Below are 20,431 nucleotides of genomic sequence, written 5' to 3' on the forward strand. Positions count from 1 at the left end.
CATCTTCCCTTTCTTATCTCCCTAGCTGGGGGATTTGCAGATTCAGCTCTAAGATGAAGCCCATCTCTTCATATGGGTTTAAAATAATATGGCACGGTGACCAGTATTTATCTTCAGTGGATGACCCCATGTTCTAATATGTGTACTCCGGCCAGGGAGGGCGGGGTACAAATAAAAATTTAATACTTATTTATTATCAAAGAGGAAGAACCCGTCTTTCCATTTCCCCCACACCAAACACCACTATCATGTCCCCTGTAGTCTCATTTTTAAGTTGTCTCTTTTCCAAACTAAAAAGCTGCACATATTGTAACTTTTCCTTTGATGGCCCTGATCCATCTCAGATGTAGGGTAGACATCAAGGATCTTCTGTAGATGCTGTTATTATGTCAGAGTGTTACAGGTTCCTTTTGAAGCCACTGCAGAAACGTATCTTACCCCACTGGAAACAGCCGAGAACATCTATCTGAACTTGGGAAAACCTGGTTAGTAAATAAGCAGGGTGCATAGATCCAATCTTGTTTAAGATAAGCAACCTTCCCCCAAGTTTGGATATAACAAGGAGCTTTTTTTTTTTTTTAAAGCAAAAGCTTCCAACATCTTCATGGGCTACACTGGGGGGTGGGGAGTGTGTGAGCCCCATAGTGCTAAACTAAGATCGGATGAGACCCTATATCGTACAGCTAGTGCTCAGCCTGGTTTTACACAGAAAATCCAAAGCAATAATTAAGGCATGAGTACATCTGAACATATGCAAAATACTTTCTCCTCACCACAGAGGAACCACAATCACCCACCCTCCTCCCCCACAAGTCTTGAATAAGTTAGCAAAGCTTGCGGAAGAGGGGGTGATGTAGTTCACCATCTCTTCTGCAGGTTAAAGTCCTTCACAGACAGGTTATTGAATTATCATATTTAGTTCTCTTCATTGCAAACACTAACCACACCTTGGCTGCTGACCTTCTGTTTATATGGAGAGAATTTGTTTGTATAGTCAGCCTTACAGATTCACAGTAATAGAAGTTCATTTGTCAGGTCAGGAAGTTTCGGGCAGTCTGGGAATGTGACTGACAGTGACAGAATCTGGAAGGTGTCCCAGAAGGTATTGCTTCTCCTGTGTCTTAGCCAAAGAGGTTTCCCTTTTAATAGTACAGCCAGCAAGTGTCATAACAAGTGCAGTACTAATAAACAGCAGATATTAAGCTTGCTTTGGATTCCAGATTTCTTTTCTGAGCAGCATAGGCACTGAGGACAAGCATTTATTTTGATTATCATTTATTAAATGTGTACCCTGCCCTCCTCCCAAAGCAGCCCGGGACTCTTGACTTAGTCCAGGGACTAGATCATAAGTAGAAACTGTAGCTCCCAATGAAGTCCTACTAGTTCAGTGATCATGTTTGTTCTGGTTTTCCCACCTTTTATGATGAAGAATCAAAAGTCTGAAGTATTGTGTATTTTATATTGTAATTTTATGTTGTGAACTCCCATGAGAGCTATGGGTAGGTGGCATACAAATTTAATTAAATAATAATAATAATAATAATAATAATAATAATAATAATAATATAATGAGTGAAATGCAAGGAACCTCCTAGAGATATAAAGTTGCCATTTGGATCAATATTTTGAGTCACCCATAAAGATGGGTATGGACCAAGCATAGCCCAGCTGGACAGCAACAGAGTGTACTTGGGCAGTGCAACTACTAACCCTCCCATAACCACACTGCTTTGCTGGCTCTGGTGAAAAGGTTTGGAAGTATAGGCTGTAGAATTTCAGCCAGATGGCATCAGGTGATGGCAGTGAGGCTGGCTTGGGATCCAGTGGATCCCAGACCAGTTCAGCCTGCCCTCACCCTTGGAATATGCCCTGTTTTGGGACTCTCCAGACTACTGTTGGTGCCAATCCCACTGGCAGTACTTCTGCCCTCACTTTTGGCAGACAGAAAGAGCTCCATGCTTATGGGCAGAGGCTGGCAAAAATATTTTGGGCTGGGCAGAGGGAGACCTCTGGTCCCTCCAGTTTCTCCTCCACCCCCAGTGTACTTTAGAATGATGAATAATAAAATGTAACTATAATTCCTTCATAGAGCAGCATCAGTCATTTGTAGAATCTAAAAGCAGCCTTCTTCCAACACAAACGATCAGACAGAGGTTTAAGTTGAGTTCAGAGAATACATAGAGAGGCTGAAACTTTTCCAGTATACATTCACAATTTGTAATAGTATGAGCCAAAATAGGGAGTGCAGGTCATGAATTTCCCCTCATGTTGAGAGAACTGGTTTCATGTTCAAAACCAGTGTTTTGTATTTGTTCTGGAGACCCGCAAACAGGGTGAAAATGTTCTCCATTCTCAGGGAATATTGGAAGCATTTCCATAACTCTTGATTTGAGTTTGGAATTTCATAGACTACTTAAATTGACTGTGGGATGGCACACCATCTGCACTGATTGGCTAGGGAAGAAGCCTCCAGATTTTTTGTCTTTTTTTAAACAACAACAACACAACATCAAAGCAGTAATAAAGAAAACATAAAAAGCATGGGTGCTTTACCCCCTCCCCATTTTTTCATTGGTGAAAGCTCTAGTTTTTAGCTGCAGGTGCTGATGTTAAACTCTTGTTTCCTGTCAAGAAAAATACAACATAATGTGCATATGTTCATACAGAGTTCCTAAGAAAATATCCTGACAAACTTGACTGAGTACTCATTTGTAATATTGTATGATCACACTCTGTTGCTTTCTTCTTCCCTTCTAAAGAGAAGCTTGCCGAAGCTCAGCGCAGGTTTGCTACACTACAGAATGAACTGCAGTCTACTTTAGATGCCCAGAGAGAAAACAGTGGTCTCACCACTCTGCGGCAACGTAAAATGCCAGTCTTCCACCTGTCCCATGAGGAGCGTGTTCAGCACAGGAACATCAGAGACCTGAAACTGGCCTTTAGTGAGTTCTACCTCAGCCTCATCCTACTGCAGAACTATCAGGTATCACCTGTGCTCCTTAAAGCATTGTGATCTTATTTTCTAGTCTTTCCAACCAAATAGTTTTTAGTGATTAAGCCAGATCTTTGCAATAGGTGACACCAAGAGTTCTCATGGTGCTCTTTCCACATTTATGCTGCGCCACAGATGAAACAAGCCAGAATTTGACTACTTATGTTGTCTGAACCCTTTCAGATGGCCCAGCAAGCCAAAATCTAGCTTGTTTTGTCCTTTGTGTGACAGCAGCAGGAGCTAGGGACAGTGCAACAGGAGCTTTAGAGTTTTTAACTTTGGTTTATTGTGGCATGTGAACCAGACCACTGTGTCAAACTGCTGATACAGCTAGCTCAGTTACTTAGGTTGGAGCAACTTTCCAAGGTCTCAGGCAGATGACTTTCTGCCTGTGCTTTTTAATTGGAGATGTGGGATTTTCTATCTGCATTCAAAGCGTGTCCTGTATCACAGAGTTGTGCCGTCAATCCCCCTCCTATATGTTGCCAGGAGAAGCCCACTGCATTTCCCAATCACAGGCATTCTGTAGCCCAATAAGCAGGTGGACTGTGACTTTGACACCTGTAGTCACAATCTCAAGTGCTCCTCTCGGGTATGGATTTGAATCCCTGCCACACAAAATGCTGCCAGCAGCCATCTGGGCAGAACATTTTTGGCCACGGACATTAACAAAAGCCTTGGTCAGGCAGGAAAGGAAGGATTTTCATTCTAAACACAGCAGTCAGCCTACTTCATAGCCTGGTGGGTGGGAGACTTGCATGAAGCAAGAGAGATGACAACCCCACCCCACCCCAGTAGAACAGTTAGTTCTTCTGCGGCACCAAAGCGTCAACACAGGCATTGTTGCAGTACAGCACATTTTGTATTGTCTTTGTGACTGGAGCAAACATTGTGCAAGGAAGAGGGAAGGAAGCCAGTTGGACAAGGAAGAATATAACTTAGCATAACAAGGTCCCTGTGAGCAGTCCAATAGTTCAGAGAGAGAACACTTAAAAGGGAAATGGTACAAAGGTTTGAATCTCAGTCTAGAGAAATGGAACTATGGCATTGGCCTTATGATTTTGCATGAGAAATCGGAAACTGGGTGCTCATTTGTGTTTTTTGAAAACGGTGATTGAGATAACCTAGGTTCTTTTCTGTGCAACATACCTCAGCCAAGTTCGCCCTTCTCCTGTTAGGTGTGTAGTCAGCTCATTATGCCACATTGAGGGGGGGGCACTTATTTGAGGACATACAGTCATACCTTATTTTACTGTGCTTCAGAGATATTGCTCCTGTTGAGGATGTGGGTGCAGCTGCAGGCAGCCCGGCCGCTTCCAGGGGAAGAGATCCCCACCACTGCCACCCCTCGCCTGGCCATGGAAGTGGAGCTGACTAGGGCTGGAGCTGAGTTTCCCCCCTTCCGTCCCTGCAGCCAGGGGTGGGGGGCTGGCTTAATAGACTATGGTATGGTGCAAACAGAACTTCTGTATACAATTGGAAACAAAAAAGATTGCGTAACTCGAAATTCACTTTACTGCAGTGGTATGGAACTGAACCTGCAATATCTCCAAGGCATGTTGTTATTGAAGCAGTAATAACCCATCCAGTATAAGGAGTTGCACTTCAATGCTGTGCTTGTCTTGTTGGTCCTGTCTCCTCTTACAAATTCAATGCAGTCTGAGAAGGAACAGTGGGCGGCACATTTGCATTGGTATTGGTGGGGAGCATGAAAAATGAGCTGCTCTGTTCCTTGCAAGCCTGGGATTGCTTTCACAAGATGGCAGATAGGCATTATTCCCCATGGGGTCCCCATTATTAGTGGCTATAGCAGCAGTTCTCAACCTGTGGGTCCCCAGATGTTGTTGGACTACAACTCCCATCATCCCTGAGCTCTGGCCTTGCTAGCTAGGGGTGATGGGAGTTGTAGTTCAACAACATCTGGGGACCCACAGGTTGAGAAAGGCTGGGCTATAGCATCCAAAGTTGGGGTACGCAAATTTTATATCCACTACAGCATTGTCTTCAAGCACAGTGATTTACTTTTCCCTTAAGAATCAATGACAGCCCTTCAGGAATGTGGAATAAATAATGGCATGCAATATATTACTGGGTAGGAGCCATTGCATAGAGAGAAAAGCAAGCGCTCAACCATGTCCCAGGCTTCAACTGATTGTCATGGCCCTGTTAATCAGGACAGAGTTTGAGGCTACATTGTCAGCTGCTAAGGAGCCAGACAGATTTTCTGACTCTGAACTGGATGCTGGTGATCAGGGGACCACTGAACCCAAGGCTGGCAGGCAGGAGCTTACTGACCCAGCTATCACAGCATCAGGGCCCATAGAACCAAAGCCAGGACCCTTATGGGTGCCTTCCAAGCGTCTCCCATGCTACCTTTTTTAGTCCAATGGTGCAGGGAGTGCACTAGGTGAGATGTCATAGAGTGCAAGAAAATCGCCTGTCTTCAGGCCAGACTCTAGTTCTCAAAAAGGAGGAGAGATGGACTGGAGGCAGGGTTCACAAGGCCTCAGTTCACATTCCACTCTTGTTGGAGCAAGTTTATCACTAGGAGCTGTCCTTGGTGCTGTGAATAGTGACCTGTTCCATCGGCTCCTTCCTAAGACTAGAACCAACATATCAGTGTACTTTGTTTCTTAAAATAAAGGATAAGTGGGAGGGAGCTATTGAGAATTGACAGCCCTTATCTAATTCACTTCCTCCATCAGCATCGCTTCATATAAGTGGCCGAGCATTTAATCAATAACCTTTCAGGGATTGGGAGCGGATGAATGTTGTGTGTGGAGGGGGGACTACTTACTATTAGGTGAGGTAGCTGGGTGATCTGTCTTTGATTTGTGCCATGCACTTTAAAAGCAGAACCTCAAAATGTCCCTGGAAAACAATGGGGGGCAGCCATATTTTCTCTGTACAATTCCTTTAAAATGACCTTATGTCGTCACATGCTGTATTTTCTCTGGGGCATTTAAGAGACCCAGGGGATATGTGCCACTGGGCACTCTTTTTGCCAGAGGGTTGGGGGCACTAGCAGTTGGCCAGTGTGGGTTTATGGATGTCTATTAGGAACAGAGGACATTGGAAAGACTGTTGAACTAGCTAAAATACACATATAGTGCTATTATTGTCACTTTGACTGTACAAAATAAGATGAAAACGGGGTCCTGCCTTGTGGCTTATAATCTAAATGTGGATAGTAGACAGCAGAATTTGTTACTGACACTGAAACACAGGGATAGTCAATGTGGTGCCCTCTTGATATGATTGAACTCCCACTCCCCAGCCAGTTTGGCCAATGGTCAGGGATAATGGGATAATCTGGAGGGCAACACCTGGGCTACCAAATGGCTTTTTAGAATTGGGTCACTTAGATAGCATGCCAAACCATGGTTTGGTGCTATATAAACAGCCCTGTGACTGCTCCCAGAACCACCTCAGTCTGCTCTCATTTCTCCTCTTTCTGAAATGTTTAAGATTGATGTTCTCTGTGTTGAACTCTTTATTTCAGTTGGAGTGCAATTGGAGTAAAAAGACACTTGCAAGAATTCAAATACAAATGATGATTTAACAATAGCTTCACTATAGGCTTTACAATAGCTTCAGATTCTTGTGACATGTAAAAAAGCTATAATTACTCCCACATCAAACAAAATTACTTGTCACAGAGAAATCTATGGCCAAAACCATGATTTTGCTTCCATTTTCCATTTTAGTTTTATGAAACAAGTCACAACTGCCCCAAGGGAGGGAAATGCCGGGTTCCTTCAAGAGAAAGTAATTAAGGTTTCTCATTGGCAGTAATATAGATCATTAATGCATTGGCTTCCTGTTCCCATATCCCTGTCCTCTTCCTTCCTTTCCATACTACGAAGCTCCAATATTAAATCACTCCAGGCATAATTAAATTGGAAACCATTTCAGCTGAGCTGAAATCTTATAACCTCTCCCATTGGCACGGTATTCTGCTGTTCTTTGTTTGCTTTCAAATTTGGTCTTGAATTTGTGTGGCTGCATTAAATGGAATCATTTTTTCAGCATAATTATTACCAATCTATGGATGTGTGGTTACAAAGAAACTTTTATACAACAGAGTATATATACATATCCACACAGAAAGAGGTTGGAGAGAGAAATATGCCATAGCATAAAAGCTATGTAGTGGTGCATCTTTGTGCCTTTTAGCAGTTCAGCTCAGTCCCAGATACCGCAAGAACACGAACTAGTTGGCATCTGTCTGTCTTGAGAGATAATGGGGTGCACCTCAAACTGCTGTGTCAGCAGCACCAAAGTGACTTCCTCAGGGCACAAGCCTGGGCAGTGTGCATGGAGATCCTGGACTTCCCTGACAACAAGACCCCACTCTGGGCTTCACTAGCACCAGCTTGGCTGCAGGAGTTGCCGGAAGGAGGCATGCAAGAATCCATGCAACCATCTTAGGGACTCCACTCCAGATTGGTGTAGGTTTTACTCCTTAGCCTTTCCTTCTTCCAAAGATACCCTGCAAGGCAGCAGATGTTTCTGATCAGAGTTTTCCTTCTCCTAGATGGGCTACCTTTCCACATGGACAAGCCCCACCTGCCACTCACCTCCCTCCACAGCCTGTTCAGAAACTGCCTTCTTGACTGTTGGACCCATTATTGGCCTCGCTCGCTCAATCCACCGGAGTCTGTCTTTGCATGCAGGGCAAGTCCATAACTCACTGAGCGTTTGAGACCCATCAAAAAACTTCACCTGGTTTAGTTGGCCAGTTGAAGCAGTTTCCTAGGATGTGACTGCTGCCATATGCTGGCAGCTTCTAGGAGCCACAGCTGAGTGTAGGGTGGAGACCAAAGGTTGACATACTACCCCAGAAGTAACATAACGTGTGCTCCACTAGAGGTACTACTGGTCCTCTAAAACCCCTGAGCATGAACTAAACAAGATATACATATCCTTAGTATTTAGTCTTGCATTTGCTTTTTCTCAATGCCAGCTGTTCTAAATGTCCTTTGACTTGGAAGACTGAATTTGTAAACAATGCTTTTTTTTCCCTTTCTAAATTGAACAAAAACAACTGGTTCAGATTTAATTAAGCATTGAATAGCTATGCAGATTAGATGTCACTATGTATTCTTATTTTTAGTCTCTGGTGTTTATAATTTTCAGCCACAATCCAAGTAAATAAATCTTCAATAAACAGTCTTGATATATTTGGCAGCAGATAGCAAAGAGGGCAAAAGCCATAGATATCTTCTAGTTTTTAGAAATGTGCATGCTCTGCAGTACAGCATATCTGGATGCCTGGAATTTGGAGTGGCTTTCCCATTAAGAGCCATTTGAGACTCTTTACTTATTTTGGGGTGTATGTTGAAGATATTAAGATGTACACCCAAAAACAAAACTGTGAGACACAAGCATTCCAGAAGACATGCAGTTTATCTAGACACATTAGTTTATCTAGTTGGAGGTTCCAGGGATTTCACCTGAAAGGTTCTGCATGCAGAGCAGATGCTCTACTGCTGCACTGTGGTCCTTTGATATATGATACAGGTACACTCTTCAGTGAGCTGGGAGTAAATGCTTGTTTGCAAACCCTGGTTTGTTTTCCATTTAATATGTTGAACAGCCCATGGTAACCAAGGCCACCCCTTCTGGATTAAAGGGTTTCTGGAGAACAGGGCTTGGCCTTCAGGCAAACTTGATTATTCTAATTTACCAATCAGATTTTAATAGGCAACCAAATATAGGTTATAGCCAAAGATTACTCTTAATTTTAAAACATGATGTGCATGATGCAGTGTTTTTTTTACGAAGACAACCCCAATGGGCATTAATGGATATTTCTTTTAAAGCTGATTTCTTAAGAATTAGCAAAATAAACACTAATGGCTTCAGTAGCAGAGATGTGTCATTTAATCTGAATTAGGCACTCCTTCACAATTTCTGCCTAGCTTATTATCTGGAAATATTAGGATGGTCTTTAATTTCATTCTGTTACTGAGTGTAGACTCCTTTTGATGTCAGTAAATGAAAAGACTTGCTTCCTACAACAGGACAGAATATTAAATTTAACTGCATTTGTTATTTTTTGCCAGGCTTCAGTCTGTACAAACTATGGCATTTAAATGCTCCCCCCCCCAAGAAGATTGATTCACTTTTCCTGTTCTCTGATCTCAAATCAAAGTTACTGTTGTAAAGATTGAAAGAAAATAATGTGGTGTGGATTTTTCTGTATCTTTAGAACCTAAACTTCACAGGATTCCGTAAAATCCTCAAGAAACATGACAAGATCCTGGAGACTCCCCGAGGTGCAGATTGGAGGGTCGCACACGTTGAAGTGGCACCGTTTTATACTTGCAAAAAAATCAACCAGCTCATCTCTGAAACAGAGGTAGAGTACATTGGCCTGTTTGTTTCGCCTGTCCTTAGACAAAATTCGCTCGGGTATTGCTAGCATTTCTATCTTCTCGAAATGCTGCTCACCAGCTTATGGTAACAATCTGAATATATCTGAATAAACCGAAGAACTGGTACCTTTAAATACGTCCTGCTGTTGTGATCGTTGATAGCAACTGAGTTATTGAACGTTTTTTCCTTCTGCCAAACATCTTTGAATGGACAGGTCTTGATTTGAGGCATGATTGATTGATTATTTATTTATTTGGTTCTTTAGACAGTGGTGACTAACGAATTGGAAGATGGAGACCGACAGAAAGCTATGAAGCGGTTACGTGTTCCACCACTGGGAGCTGCACAGGTGATGAAAAATTAGCTGGGTTTAAGAGTGGCTGGGGAAGGCCCAGCCAGATGGGCAGGGTATAAGTTGTTGTTGTTATTATTATTATTATTATTATTATTATTATTATTATTATTATTATTATTATTATTATCATCATCATCATCTGCATTTTAGCCTTTTGGTGTGACAGGGCGAATTGAGCATATGCAGTTATAAGAACTGGCATGGGCAAAGTCTTCCATTTCCACTTCTGTATTTCTGATTTTGGCTTCAGAGGACCGGGAGAGGACAAAAAGTGTCCCCAAATCAAGAGAAAGTTGCATGTGGTTTTAAAGCCTGGAAGCTTTTTATCTGACCTTCGTGTGCTCTCCAGTTTCAAGGGCGGATTTTGTTTCGCATTCTTGCTGCTTATTTTCATGCAAGCTCACAAGTTAAAGCAAAGAGCTCAAGAACTCCCACCAGCATGAAGCGTACCAGAGGCCTTGATGGAGCTGTCTCCTAATTAGACACGTCACTCACTCTAAGACACAGACAAAAGGCTCATTTGGGCTGGTGTCAGTACCTGGCATACTTGGGCAAAGGCTGGGTCCCTAGGGGTTAATGTCTTGCCAGAGCTCCACCAACATTTCCCCCCAGCTGTTCTGCAGTGGGCTCTCCAGTGACGTGGGAACTGCCCCTGGCAGTGCTGCAGTGACCCGTCACCCCCTCCCAGCAGTTGCACCTCAAGATTGGGGGGCGGCGGCTCCCATCACGCCCGTCTTCTAACAATGCACAGGCCAATGTAGCCTTCTGCTAGTCTGCGCTGTTCCCTGCAGCGCCAAGAGACACTGCGCAGGGCTGTGTGGCCTCATGCCAGGCGCGCCAGTCCCCACGGCGTCTCCCAACACCGCACAGGCCGGTTCAGCCTTCCACAACATTATACCGGTCCCCTTCAGTATTGGGGAGGAGCCCTTCAAACAAATATTGAGGGGGCGAAATACACCTCTGCCCCCTTGAGTTGGCATGCCTGCCTCCCAGCAAGGTAGGTGCTTAGTTCTGGGGAGCCACCTTGTTTCATCTTCTACAATGCCTGGAGTCTACCATCGGTTGTCTGACATTTCATTATAAAGATAAAACATGCTGCCTGCTCAGCACCAATCAGAGCTTCGTACACTTGTGTGGATGTGTCCGTATGCTGTTTTATGTCAGAGAACGATAAGTAGTGATTGAACAAATGAGTGTGTGTTTCTTGACCCCTCATCTCTCACTCAGTTGACAGCATGGAATCTGTCTTCAAAACAAAACAAACCAAGAGGAGTTTAGAGTTATAAATTGTGAGATACTATTGATTTCGTGAGGATTTTTCCCATTTTTTTTTTAAAAAACCAACAACAACCCAACAGCACAGTTTAATTTAGCTGACTACAATATGATTTTGTTTAAACCAACTTTCTCTTGTATCTGCAGCCTGCCCCAGCATGGACTACCTTTAGAGTTGGGTTATTCTGTGGAATATTCATCGTGTTGAATGTTACAGTCATCATTTCAGGTTAGTCACCCTACACTTGCAGCCTGAATCCATGGGTCAATTTGAATGACCTAATCATGTGGTGATTAATTTCACCATAAGTGAATGTTATTTATTATTTGGTGTAGCTTCAACTTCTGGCAAAGCTTTCTGTGCTTGTGATTACTAGGGTTATTGGGACTGCTAGGAACTATTAGGAACCATGTCAGATTTCTATGGATCTTGCTGTGTTGGACATCGGGGAGAGACATTGACAAAAGACAGAAGTCTCAGGGTCGGGGGGTCTTGTGTATAATTTAGTTTGTTCTCCGAAATTCACAGGCAATTGCTTGTTTTCGAGTACTTTTCACCAAATTCTTGAAGTTAAAATATTCTCATTATTCCACATATTTTGTGCAAACTGGGCCTAGTAGCACATTTTCATCAGTGCCATTTTAACATGACTTGAAATGTCTATCTAAATGATTCACTGAATATGCTAATATGCATCTCGTAGGTTTTTTTTGTATGGTACCTCCTGGTTTTTAGGCACTTTAATGTAAATAATTAACAAACAGTTTTTTATCTCTTGCAGTGCTTTATGCATTCTGCATAAAGCAATATATTTAATCCAATATATTAAATACCCCATTTCATACTTGTTCCTCTGTATTTTGTAATCAAAAAATTCTATTTTCACTTTGCATATTTGTCAGTGGCCCTGTGAAACATGTGCTCATTGATCTTTTCATATCATGTAGCTCTTGTTAGTTCTGGATGTATTTAGAACCATTTGTGTATTTGTGTTAATTTGCATAGTTGAAACTTGAAAGAACACTTTAAGTGTTCAGAAAGGGGACAGGCTTGTATCCCAAATGAGGTTTTTGGTGGCATAATCCTCACAATCAAACATTAATACTAAAAATGATTTTAAAGTTACACATAAAATTTCTGTGAGAAAGCAGGCATTGATTGCAAAGACCAGTCGCTCCGGGTGATATACTGCCATATTCCCCTCATCCCCAAAACCCTTTCAGTCTACTAGTTAAAGGTGGATCTGGGGACTGCAGGGTTTTCACTTGAGCTTACCCGAAATAAGCTCAACAACTTTTCTATGCCAGGGCTCAACTCTGGAATAGCTAACTAACTTTTAAATAGTGCCTTTGATCACGTGTAGAATACTTTGGCATAACCACATAACATTGTTTGAAAGTCTACAGTTGGGGCTTTCTTTCAGAATTATTGGGCAAATGTCATCTAGGTCTGTCAATTTATTTTTAATTTGTTGAAAAGCTCTAGAGTATCATCTTATGTAGCTTCTGTTTGATTTAGTTCTTCATTTGCCCTTCTGAGGTGGGGGTGTGGAATCAATTTAGGCATAAAATAGGGTTTCTCAACTTTCTAGAAAAGATTGTGGCAGTTTGTAACAGTGTGTCAGAGAAGCTCTTTATAAGAGTCTGAAGTGTGCTGAATTCTTTTTGTACTTAATATTTGATAATTGCTACCATGCTTACTATGCTCGTATTTAGCATTCTGACCAGTTCTTACCTCTTCATCCTTTTGATGTCTGGAATAATGTTCATTTGTCTCTCAAGAACTCATCCTTTATACTGCTTGGCATGGTAGATCTCAAAATCAGATGAACAGTTTTTCTCACTGCTGTTTTAAATTTTACAACTGAAGAGATAACATTAAAGTGCTTCAAGGAACAACTGATGCCGACCATGAGAAATCTAAATCACACTAAATTAATTCAATTTATTAGAAGCCTTCTCACTCATGCATTTTTCTTCTTTTTTTAAAGGGAAATGGAAGAATATAAAGATGGTTTTACAGAAGCTCAAAAAGCAATAAAGAGAAGGGGAAAGGAGGAGGGGAAGCAAAGATTAGTGGCTGAAGGTGCAGGAAAAGAGATTATCTGTGGGGGCCAATTTACATTTGCAAGCGTTCACAGTACATAGGAGCAAATGAAGCCGGGAAAAGCAGACCCAATCAGGATAATGAAGCTTCCCACATAGGCCAGGACACGCAGCTCCTTTTAAAAGCAAGTGTTTTCCTCCAGTTAGCAGATTGCTTGTTTGACTGGTTGTCAACTCTGCTCCACTTGCACTTTGTGCCCTGCCTTCCATATACATTGTGATGAAAGGGGCATGAGCCCCAGAAATGCCTTCAACCTTGCTGTGTTAGTATAGGTTCTGCATTTGGGGATGAACACTGTCTGCAAATGCCTCATTCCTAGTGAGTCAATCGCAGACCTTATCAAGAACATTTTGAGCCCTGGCTGCTTGGGAATCTTCACCAACTATAGTACAGTGGTACCTCTGGATGCGAACTGGATCTGTTCTGGAGCCCCGTTTGCATCCAGAAGCGAATGCAACCCGCATCCGTGTGTCTGCGCATGCGCAGGTCGCAATTCACCACTTCTGCGCATGCGCGTGACGTCATTTTGACCGTCTGCGCATGCGCGAGTGGCGAAACCTGGAAGTAATGCGCTCCGTTACTTCCAGGTCGCCGCAGCGTGCAACCCGAAAATACTTATCCCGAAGCTACTTCAACCCAAGGTATGACTGTATTTAAAACAGGAACTACTGACTTGAGTAGATCCCTCTTTATTTTCTAAAGTAAATCTGTCCATGGCCTCCCTTTTTAGCCTTGTACAAATTTCTCCGCAGCTTCCTCCTTTTGTAAGTCTGGTGTGACAAAAGCTGTTAATTTCAACTTGCTTAAGTTTCTGCAGGTATGCCCGTTGAAGGTAAATTATCCCAGAATGTGGGTTTTCTGGGCCCAAAATTTCAGCTGTCCTAATTTTAGGCATAGTATTTGGGCAGTGGGTTCTGATCAGTGGTTAGGTTGCGTGGTGTCATGCACAGCCTTTTACTGATATTTTAAGTCCAGATGAGGAGCATGTTTTTTTTATTGCGAGGGAGCAGAAAATTGACTGTCTCCCGTGAGCGGTCCATTCTGCACATGTTTGATTTGAATCTTCTCCTTGACAGGTATAATTTTTCTGAAAGCATTGAACGTGTGGCCACTCATAAGAATCTATCGAGGTGGCTTTCTCCTGATAGAATTCCTCTTTCTCCTTGGGATTAACACATACGGCTGGAGGCAAGCTGGAGTGAATCATGTCCTCATCTTTGAGCTCAACCCTCGCAGTAATTTGTCCCATCAACATCTCTTTGAGGTAAGTAGTACAATAGGGTGTTGGAGCCCCCTAATTAGCAGTAGATGTTGTTATCCCCCTTGCTGTTGTTTGATCGCCCTGATCTATCATCTTCAAAACAGATTACCTTTCTAGTGTCAATTTTCACATGACACTTTGTCAGGAATATAGTTACCGTATTTTTCGCTCTATAGGATGCACTTTTTCCCTCCTGAAAAGTAAGGGAAAATGTTTGTGCGTCTTATGGAGTGAATGCAGGGGGGAGGCAGGCGGGAAAAGCCCCCAAGCTCCGTGCGGCTCTTGCGAGTTTTTCCCCAGGAGGGAGAAGGGACTGACGCAGCCAGTCAGTCCCTTCCCCCACCTCCTAGAAAAGCCAGTAGAAGCCGCGCAGTCCCTTTAAAGAGTGTGCAGCTTCTGTGGGAGGTGAGGAAATTCCCCCACCTCCCGCAAAAGCAGGGAGAAGGGCTGGGAGAAGCGCACATGCTGCGTGCAGCCTGTCCACTGCTCCCAGAGCTGGGGGGGGGGGGTCATATTTTTTTCCTTGATTTCCCCCTCTGAAAACTAGGTGCGCCCTATGGTCAGGTGCACCCTATGGCGCAAAAAATACGGTAGGTAGATTATTCTTGAATGCAGACAACTTGTAGCTCTTCTTCAGATACTGCCCTAATTGTAAAGCTTTTACCATCCAAATAGAAAATACATTATCCAGCAGGAGGCTGCAGGAAATCCATTGTCTCTTTTCTGCATCAGGAGATAATGCTTTTAAACCCCAAGCATGCTTTTTCAAGGTAGTGTGTGGTGAATTTCATTGTGACAAGGTTGGCTGCTGCGAGAATAGGTTGCTGAATTAGCCTTGGCCTGATCCAGCATGGTTCTTCTTTTGTTAACAACGCTGTAGCATTATCAATTGCTGTTGTAGCCCAATGTGAATATAACAACCCCTGCAGTATAGTTCGCTTTTATACCCCATTTTTGGGTGGAGGTCTGCGCTGAGTGCCAGCCCTACATTGTAGTCTCAGACAATCAGCTGAGGTTGGTTTGAATTCCCAGTCAAAAACATATAATACTTATCCGGTTGCAGCAAAGGTCAAGCTTCTGAAATTTCCCACTCACACCTCCTTCCCGGTCAAATCAAGCACTCAGTTGCATACAGAAGCTTCATGCTTTGCTGGATTTGCATGCAGACTGATAGCTCCTTTAAATATGAAAACACGAAACTGAAAATGCACATAAAGTAAGATTGGGGTCTCCTGCCTTTGATGCCAACTTTTGTTTTTTCAGCCCTCTCAGCTACAGACTCAGTTAACGTGCACACCAGGGATACATTGCCGGTTATACACTAATAGAGAACTTGATTCTCCAAATGCCATTATTTGTGTAGCTAAGATGGCACCACTCACACACATGAAGGAGATACCAGCAGACTTGTATCTAAGGTTGAAAACCCCTCTAATAACAGCCCAGTGAGGACTGAGCATACTCAGTGGATATGGAATGCCAACTGTTGGGAGAACATTCAAAACATTGGAGAGGGAGAATTGAATGAACTAGCCAGAATCTTGCAGTGAAACATTCTGTTATGGGTTCTATTTGTTTGTTTTCTATTTTCCTAAGTGGCAAAAATGGAGCTATGCATAGCAGCACCTTGCAGCTCCATGGCTATCAATATTTCTACTGGTAATTATTGTTTAAAAATAAGGCATTTATATATCTAAATCTTACATGTGTACAAAACAATATAAATTTCATGTGCTTTAAAAGTTATACATAATACACTTTGTGTAGTCAGGTAACTTAAGTTTGATAAAGTGAGTTACGTACTTTTTTTAAAAAAAAACAACAACCATGTTATTTCTATGGGTTATAACTATCTGGAATCTTCACCTTTATGAAAATATAGTGCAGAACAAATAGTTCAGATTTGAGAATATATTGCTGTTTTACAATTGTTTGTGTTTTTATTTCATCTGCCTAGGTTGCTGGATTTCTTGGAACATTGTGGTGCCTGAGTCTGCTGGCATGTATATATGGTCACCCCTATGTTCCTATGCAGGCAAACCCACTTATATTGTATGGATTTATGTTGTTGTTTCTCATAAACCCTACCAAAACCTTCTACTACAAATCCCGTTTTTGGCTGCTCAAACTCTTGGTAAGCTGAGACATGCTCAAAACCCATAAAATAACACCTTGCTTTTCCACTGTAAAAACAGCAGTGACTCAGTGCTGTTGTTCATGTGTGGCAAGAGTCACCTGTCCTACTTATCAACACAAAATGCTTGTTAAACATGATTGAGGGTCTCACTGTGTGTGCAAATGAGCAAAAGGTTAAGTTGGCATGATACCCTTGGAATAGTGGTCACTGCTGATACCATAACATTCTCTTTTGCAAGTAAAAATTAAAACTTTTGTGATACAGTGGTGCCTCGCAAGACGAAAATAATCCGTTCCACGAGTCTCTTCATCTAGCGGTTTTTTCGTCTTGCGAAGCAACCCTATTAGCGGCTTAGCGCTATTAGCGGCTTAGCGGCTATTAAAGGCTTAGTGGCTTAGCGGCTTAGCGGCTAAAAGGCTATTAGCGGCTTAGTGGCTTAGAAAAAGGGGGGAAATCGTCTTGCGAAGCAACTCAAAAACGGAAAACCCTTTCGTCTAGCGGGTTTTTCGTCTTGTGAGGCATTCGTCTTGCGGGGCACCACTGTATAACAGTTCTGCAGTCATTACTGAAGTAGTAATTCCAGGTATGAGTTTCAGGTTGAAGTTAAAGATTCTTGTATGAAGAATATTGTACAAACACTTCAGTAGAAAATGCTGGCAATTTTGATAGTTTTAAAATTATTTAAAGTGTCTGTTTGCACTTGTATGGCCCTATAGTCACACATCGTAGTGACTGTTAAGAAATTGCACTTGCAGACTCTTGCCTTGGTAATAAAAACAGAACCGTTCTATCATGTTTTCACAGGTCAGAAGCTGCAGGGTTTAACCTTGGGCATGTAACAACAGTGGCAATTAATTTCTCAGCTTATTTGTACATGTTACTATGTTCTATGTGTACTAGAGGTTTGGGGGATCTTTAGCAACTGTTGTTTCTCGCAGCTGCTGTGGGCACAGCGGTTCCTAGCCCACTCGTGCTCTTGCGTCGTTTCCAGTAGAATGGGACAAGGCATTTGCTCCTGATGCTCTTGGCATGAGAATTTGCGAGAGGTGTCGGAACCAAAATCTATCCAATAGCTTCCCATAGAGCCTCATTCAGAAGCTCCTTTGTAAATTTTCCAGTGATTTCTTACTGCCAAGCAGTTGTGCAAAGAAAGCAGCCTAATCTGGTTTTGTCTGTGCAAATTAATACTTAAGCCATGTTCAGATGACTGTCTGTAGATGCATAAATGATTGCTTATGAAGCTGTGGGTGCACACAGCTTGCCCTTCCTGTGCACAAGCTTTAGTGCCCAAACCCTGGTGTGTATTAAACTGGAGTTCCTTGTTCGGTTTGAATTCAGGGAACTCTCGAGTTTATGTCACTATCCTTGTTCGTTAGCTAAAATTAAGCTCAAGCTACACTGTTTGGGACAGGGGTGGCGCTGTGGGTTAAACCACAGAGCCTAGGACTTGCCGATCAGAAGGTCGGCGGTTCGAATCCCCACGACGGGGTGAGCTCCTGTTGCTCGGTCCCTGCTCCTGCCAACCTAGCAGTTTGAAAGCACATCAAAATACAAGTAGATAAATAGGTACCGCTCCGGCGGGAAGGTGAACGGAGTTTCCATGCGCTGCTCTGGTTTGCCAGAAGCGGCTTAGTCATGCTGGCCACATGACCCGGAAGCTGTATGCCGGCTCCCTCGGCCAATAAAGTGAGATGAGTGCCGCAACCCCAGAGTCGTCCGCGACTGGACCTAATGGTCAGGGGTGCCTTTACCTTTACCCTTACACTGTTTGGTCATAATGTGGAATTCTGAGTTAATGTAAGCCAAAATCTGGATATCAAACACATCCTGTGGTAGAACACAGATCTGCTGTTTTAAGAAGTTGTGGACAATTGGTTGTACAGAGCCTTAGTCTGCAGTAAGTGTGTCATGCACACAAATGGGCGTTTTTCATGAAAATTTGCACTTGCTGAGTTGAGTTCTGTGCTACTGTTGTTACCAGTTAGCTCGAATGTGGCGGGGATCTAAAGGACGGTGATCTTACTGGTTACACATTTACCAAATGTGTTAGTCTTTTGTTAGGAAATCAACAAGGTATTGATTGGAACATGTCTGAATCTTCAACAATACAAGCATTATTCTGTATCCCCTGCTTGTTTGTGTTGTGTACAACTGAGCATCAAGACTAGATAATCTTGATGTTGCCCTTTTAGCGTTTTGTTGTTACAACTAAGCAGGCAGGAAGCGCTGTAATCTAAGGTAAATGGAGCATGAAATGGTCTAGCTTGAGAGGCGCATAGCTGATTTCAGGCCTTGAGGGGGAAATGGGATGAGATAGAGAAAAATCTGTTTTTACTATTAGTTCAAATTCCCTCCAGCCATCATGGTTGAAGAAGTGTCTGACAGCAAACATTTCTATTGGTGGTCCTTGATGCTGAACACGTTTCCTACACTTGGTATATTTGTAGGCAGGATACTCAACAATATTTCACTTTTTACATCACTCACCTTACAAAAATATGTGATGTTGTTACCAATTTTATTACCAATTGCCAACACTGTACAGCTCCATTTATCCAAAAACTGTATGATGGCCAAATGATTCTATCAATCAGGAACATATAATGAACAAAGGATTTACATAGTTACACTGCCACAGATCTGTCCTATAATGCTGGATAATTTGATCATTTCTATAGAAGAGAACATGCTATCATTTTCTGTAACTACGTTTTCTGGTGACTAAATGTGTATGACACTTTTTCTTTTTCTTTTGCAGTTTCGGGTGTTCACTGCCCCCTTCCATAAGGTGGGCTTTGCAGATTTCTGGCTGGCCGACCAGCTTAATAGTCTGGCTGTGATACTTATGGACCTTGAATACATGATTTGTTTCTATAGCTTTGAGCTCCAGTGGGCAGCCAATGATGCATTGCTGGCAGATCCAGGTATGTCAATTAGAAGGGAGCTTCATTAACGGCCATGTGCAGGCAAATTTAGGCTTATTTGCTTAGTGGAAAACCATAACAAATATAGGCATTTGGCATGCAGTCAAAAAAACTACAACCCCACATATTTACTTGGTGTGTGGGAATGGTGTTTGTTTATAGCACCTAATTAGGAACTTAAAGTTTATAGGAAAGTGCTTCTGATAAGCTAGGTTTTAAGGTCCAGTTCAGGGTGGTGTTGTGGTCGAATTGTTGGTGGTGTGTTTGCTTCATTTGTTTGCTAAGTTTCCATGCCATGACTTCACGTGATAAGGCATTGATATGAAATATCCCTGGAATGGAGAAGCATTAGATTAATAATGTCGGGCCGTTGCTTGAACCACAAAGCTACTTTCCTTTGGTAAAATGAGACAATTTCAAGAGGAAACTACAGGACGTATTTTGCCTTGCATTTAGAAGCTTGTCTTTATTTTTGCAGTTGGTCAGATCTGCAACACCTATGCCTATGGAGTGCGAGCAGTTGTCCAGTGCATTCCTGCGTGGTTGAGATTCGTCCAGTGCCTGCGCCGATACCGTGACACCAAGCGGGCCTTTCCCCACCTTGTTAATGCTGGCAAATACTCCACAACCTTCTTTATGGTGACATTTGCAGCCCTTTACAGCACTCATAAAGGTACTGGTTTGAGAGCCTTTGCTGGTCAGTTTGATTCTTCTACTTGATTCTTCAACATCTTATTTCTCAGAATCGTTGGCAGTGTATATTTATGGGACACAGAAGAGAAACCGTTGCAGAATTCAGGGGCTACAGGTTAAGACTCAATCATAGCTTCTGGGGAAATAGTTCACTTGCCTTTCAATCCCCCCACACATTTCACTATGGACTGTGTTTAAACTTGAGCATGGCTCAATAAATTCAAGTTAGTTCTTCATGCCCACCGTTTAAAACACTTGTATTTATTTCTGTATAGTCGGAGTACCACAATTTCTCTCTTCCCAAAT

The 20,431-nt window shown here is 42.5% G+C and overlaps 1 protein-coding gene across 1 annotated transcript in view; it reads left to right on the forward strand.

Moving 5' to 3' along the window:
* XPR1 (xenotropic and polytropic retrovirus receptor 1) overlaps positions 1-20,431 on the forward strand; it is a 103,301-nt gene that overhangs the window by 51,519 nt on the left and 31,351 nt on the right. Inside the window, exons 4-11 of the mRNA XM_028732418.2 lie at positions 2,760-2,983; positions 9,207-9,356; positions 9,639-9,722; positions 11,151-11,232; positions 14,187-14,374; positions 16,329-16,505; positions 19,267-19,432; positions 19,911-20,105. Of these exons, the coding sequence (XP_028588251.1) occupies positions 2,760-2,983; positions 9,207-9,356; positions 9,639-9,722; positions 11,151-11,232; positions 14,187-14,374; positions 16,329-16,505; positions 19,267-19,432; positions 19,911-20,105 (1,266 nt within the window). The remainder of the gene's footprint in view (positions 1-2,759; positions 2,984-9,206; positions 9,357-9,638; positions 9,723-11,150; positions 11,233-14,186; positions 14,375-16,328; positions 16,506-19,266; positions 19,433-19,910; positions 20,106-20,431) is intronic.

The sequence above is a fragment of the Podarcis muralis genome, chromosome 5 (genome assembly GCF_964188315.1).
Source record: "Podarcis muralis chromosome 5, rPodMur119.hap1.1, whole genome shotgun sequence".
Taxonomy (NCBI): Eukaryota; Metazoa; Chordata; class Lepidosauria; order Squamata; family Lacertidae; genus Podarcis; species Podarcis muralis.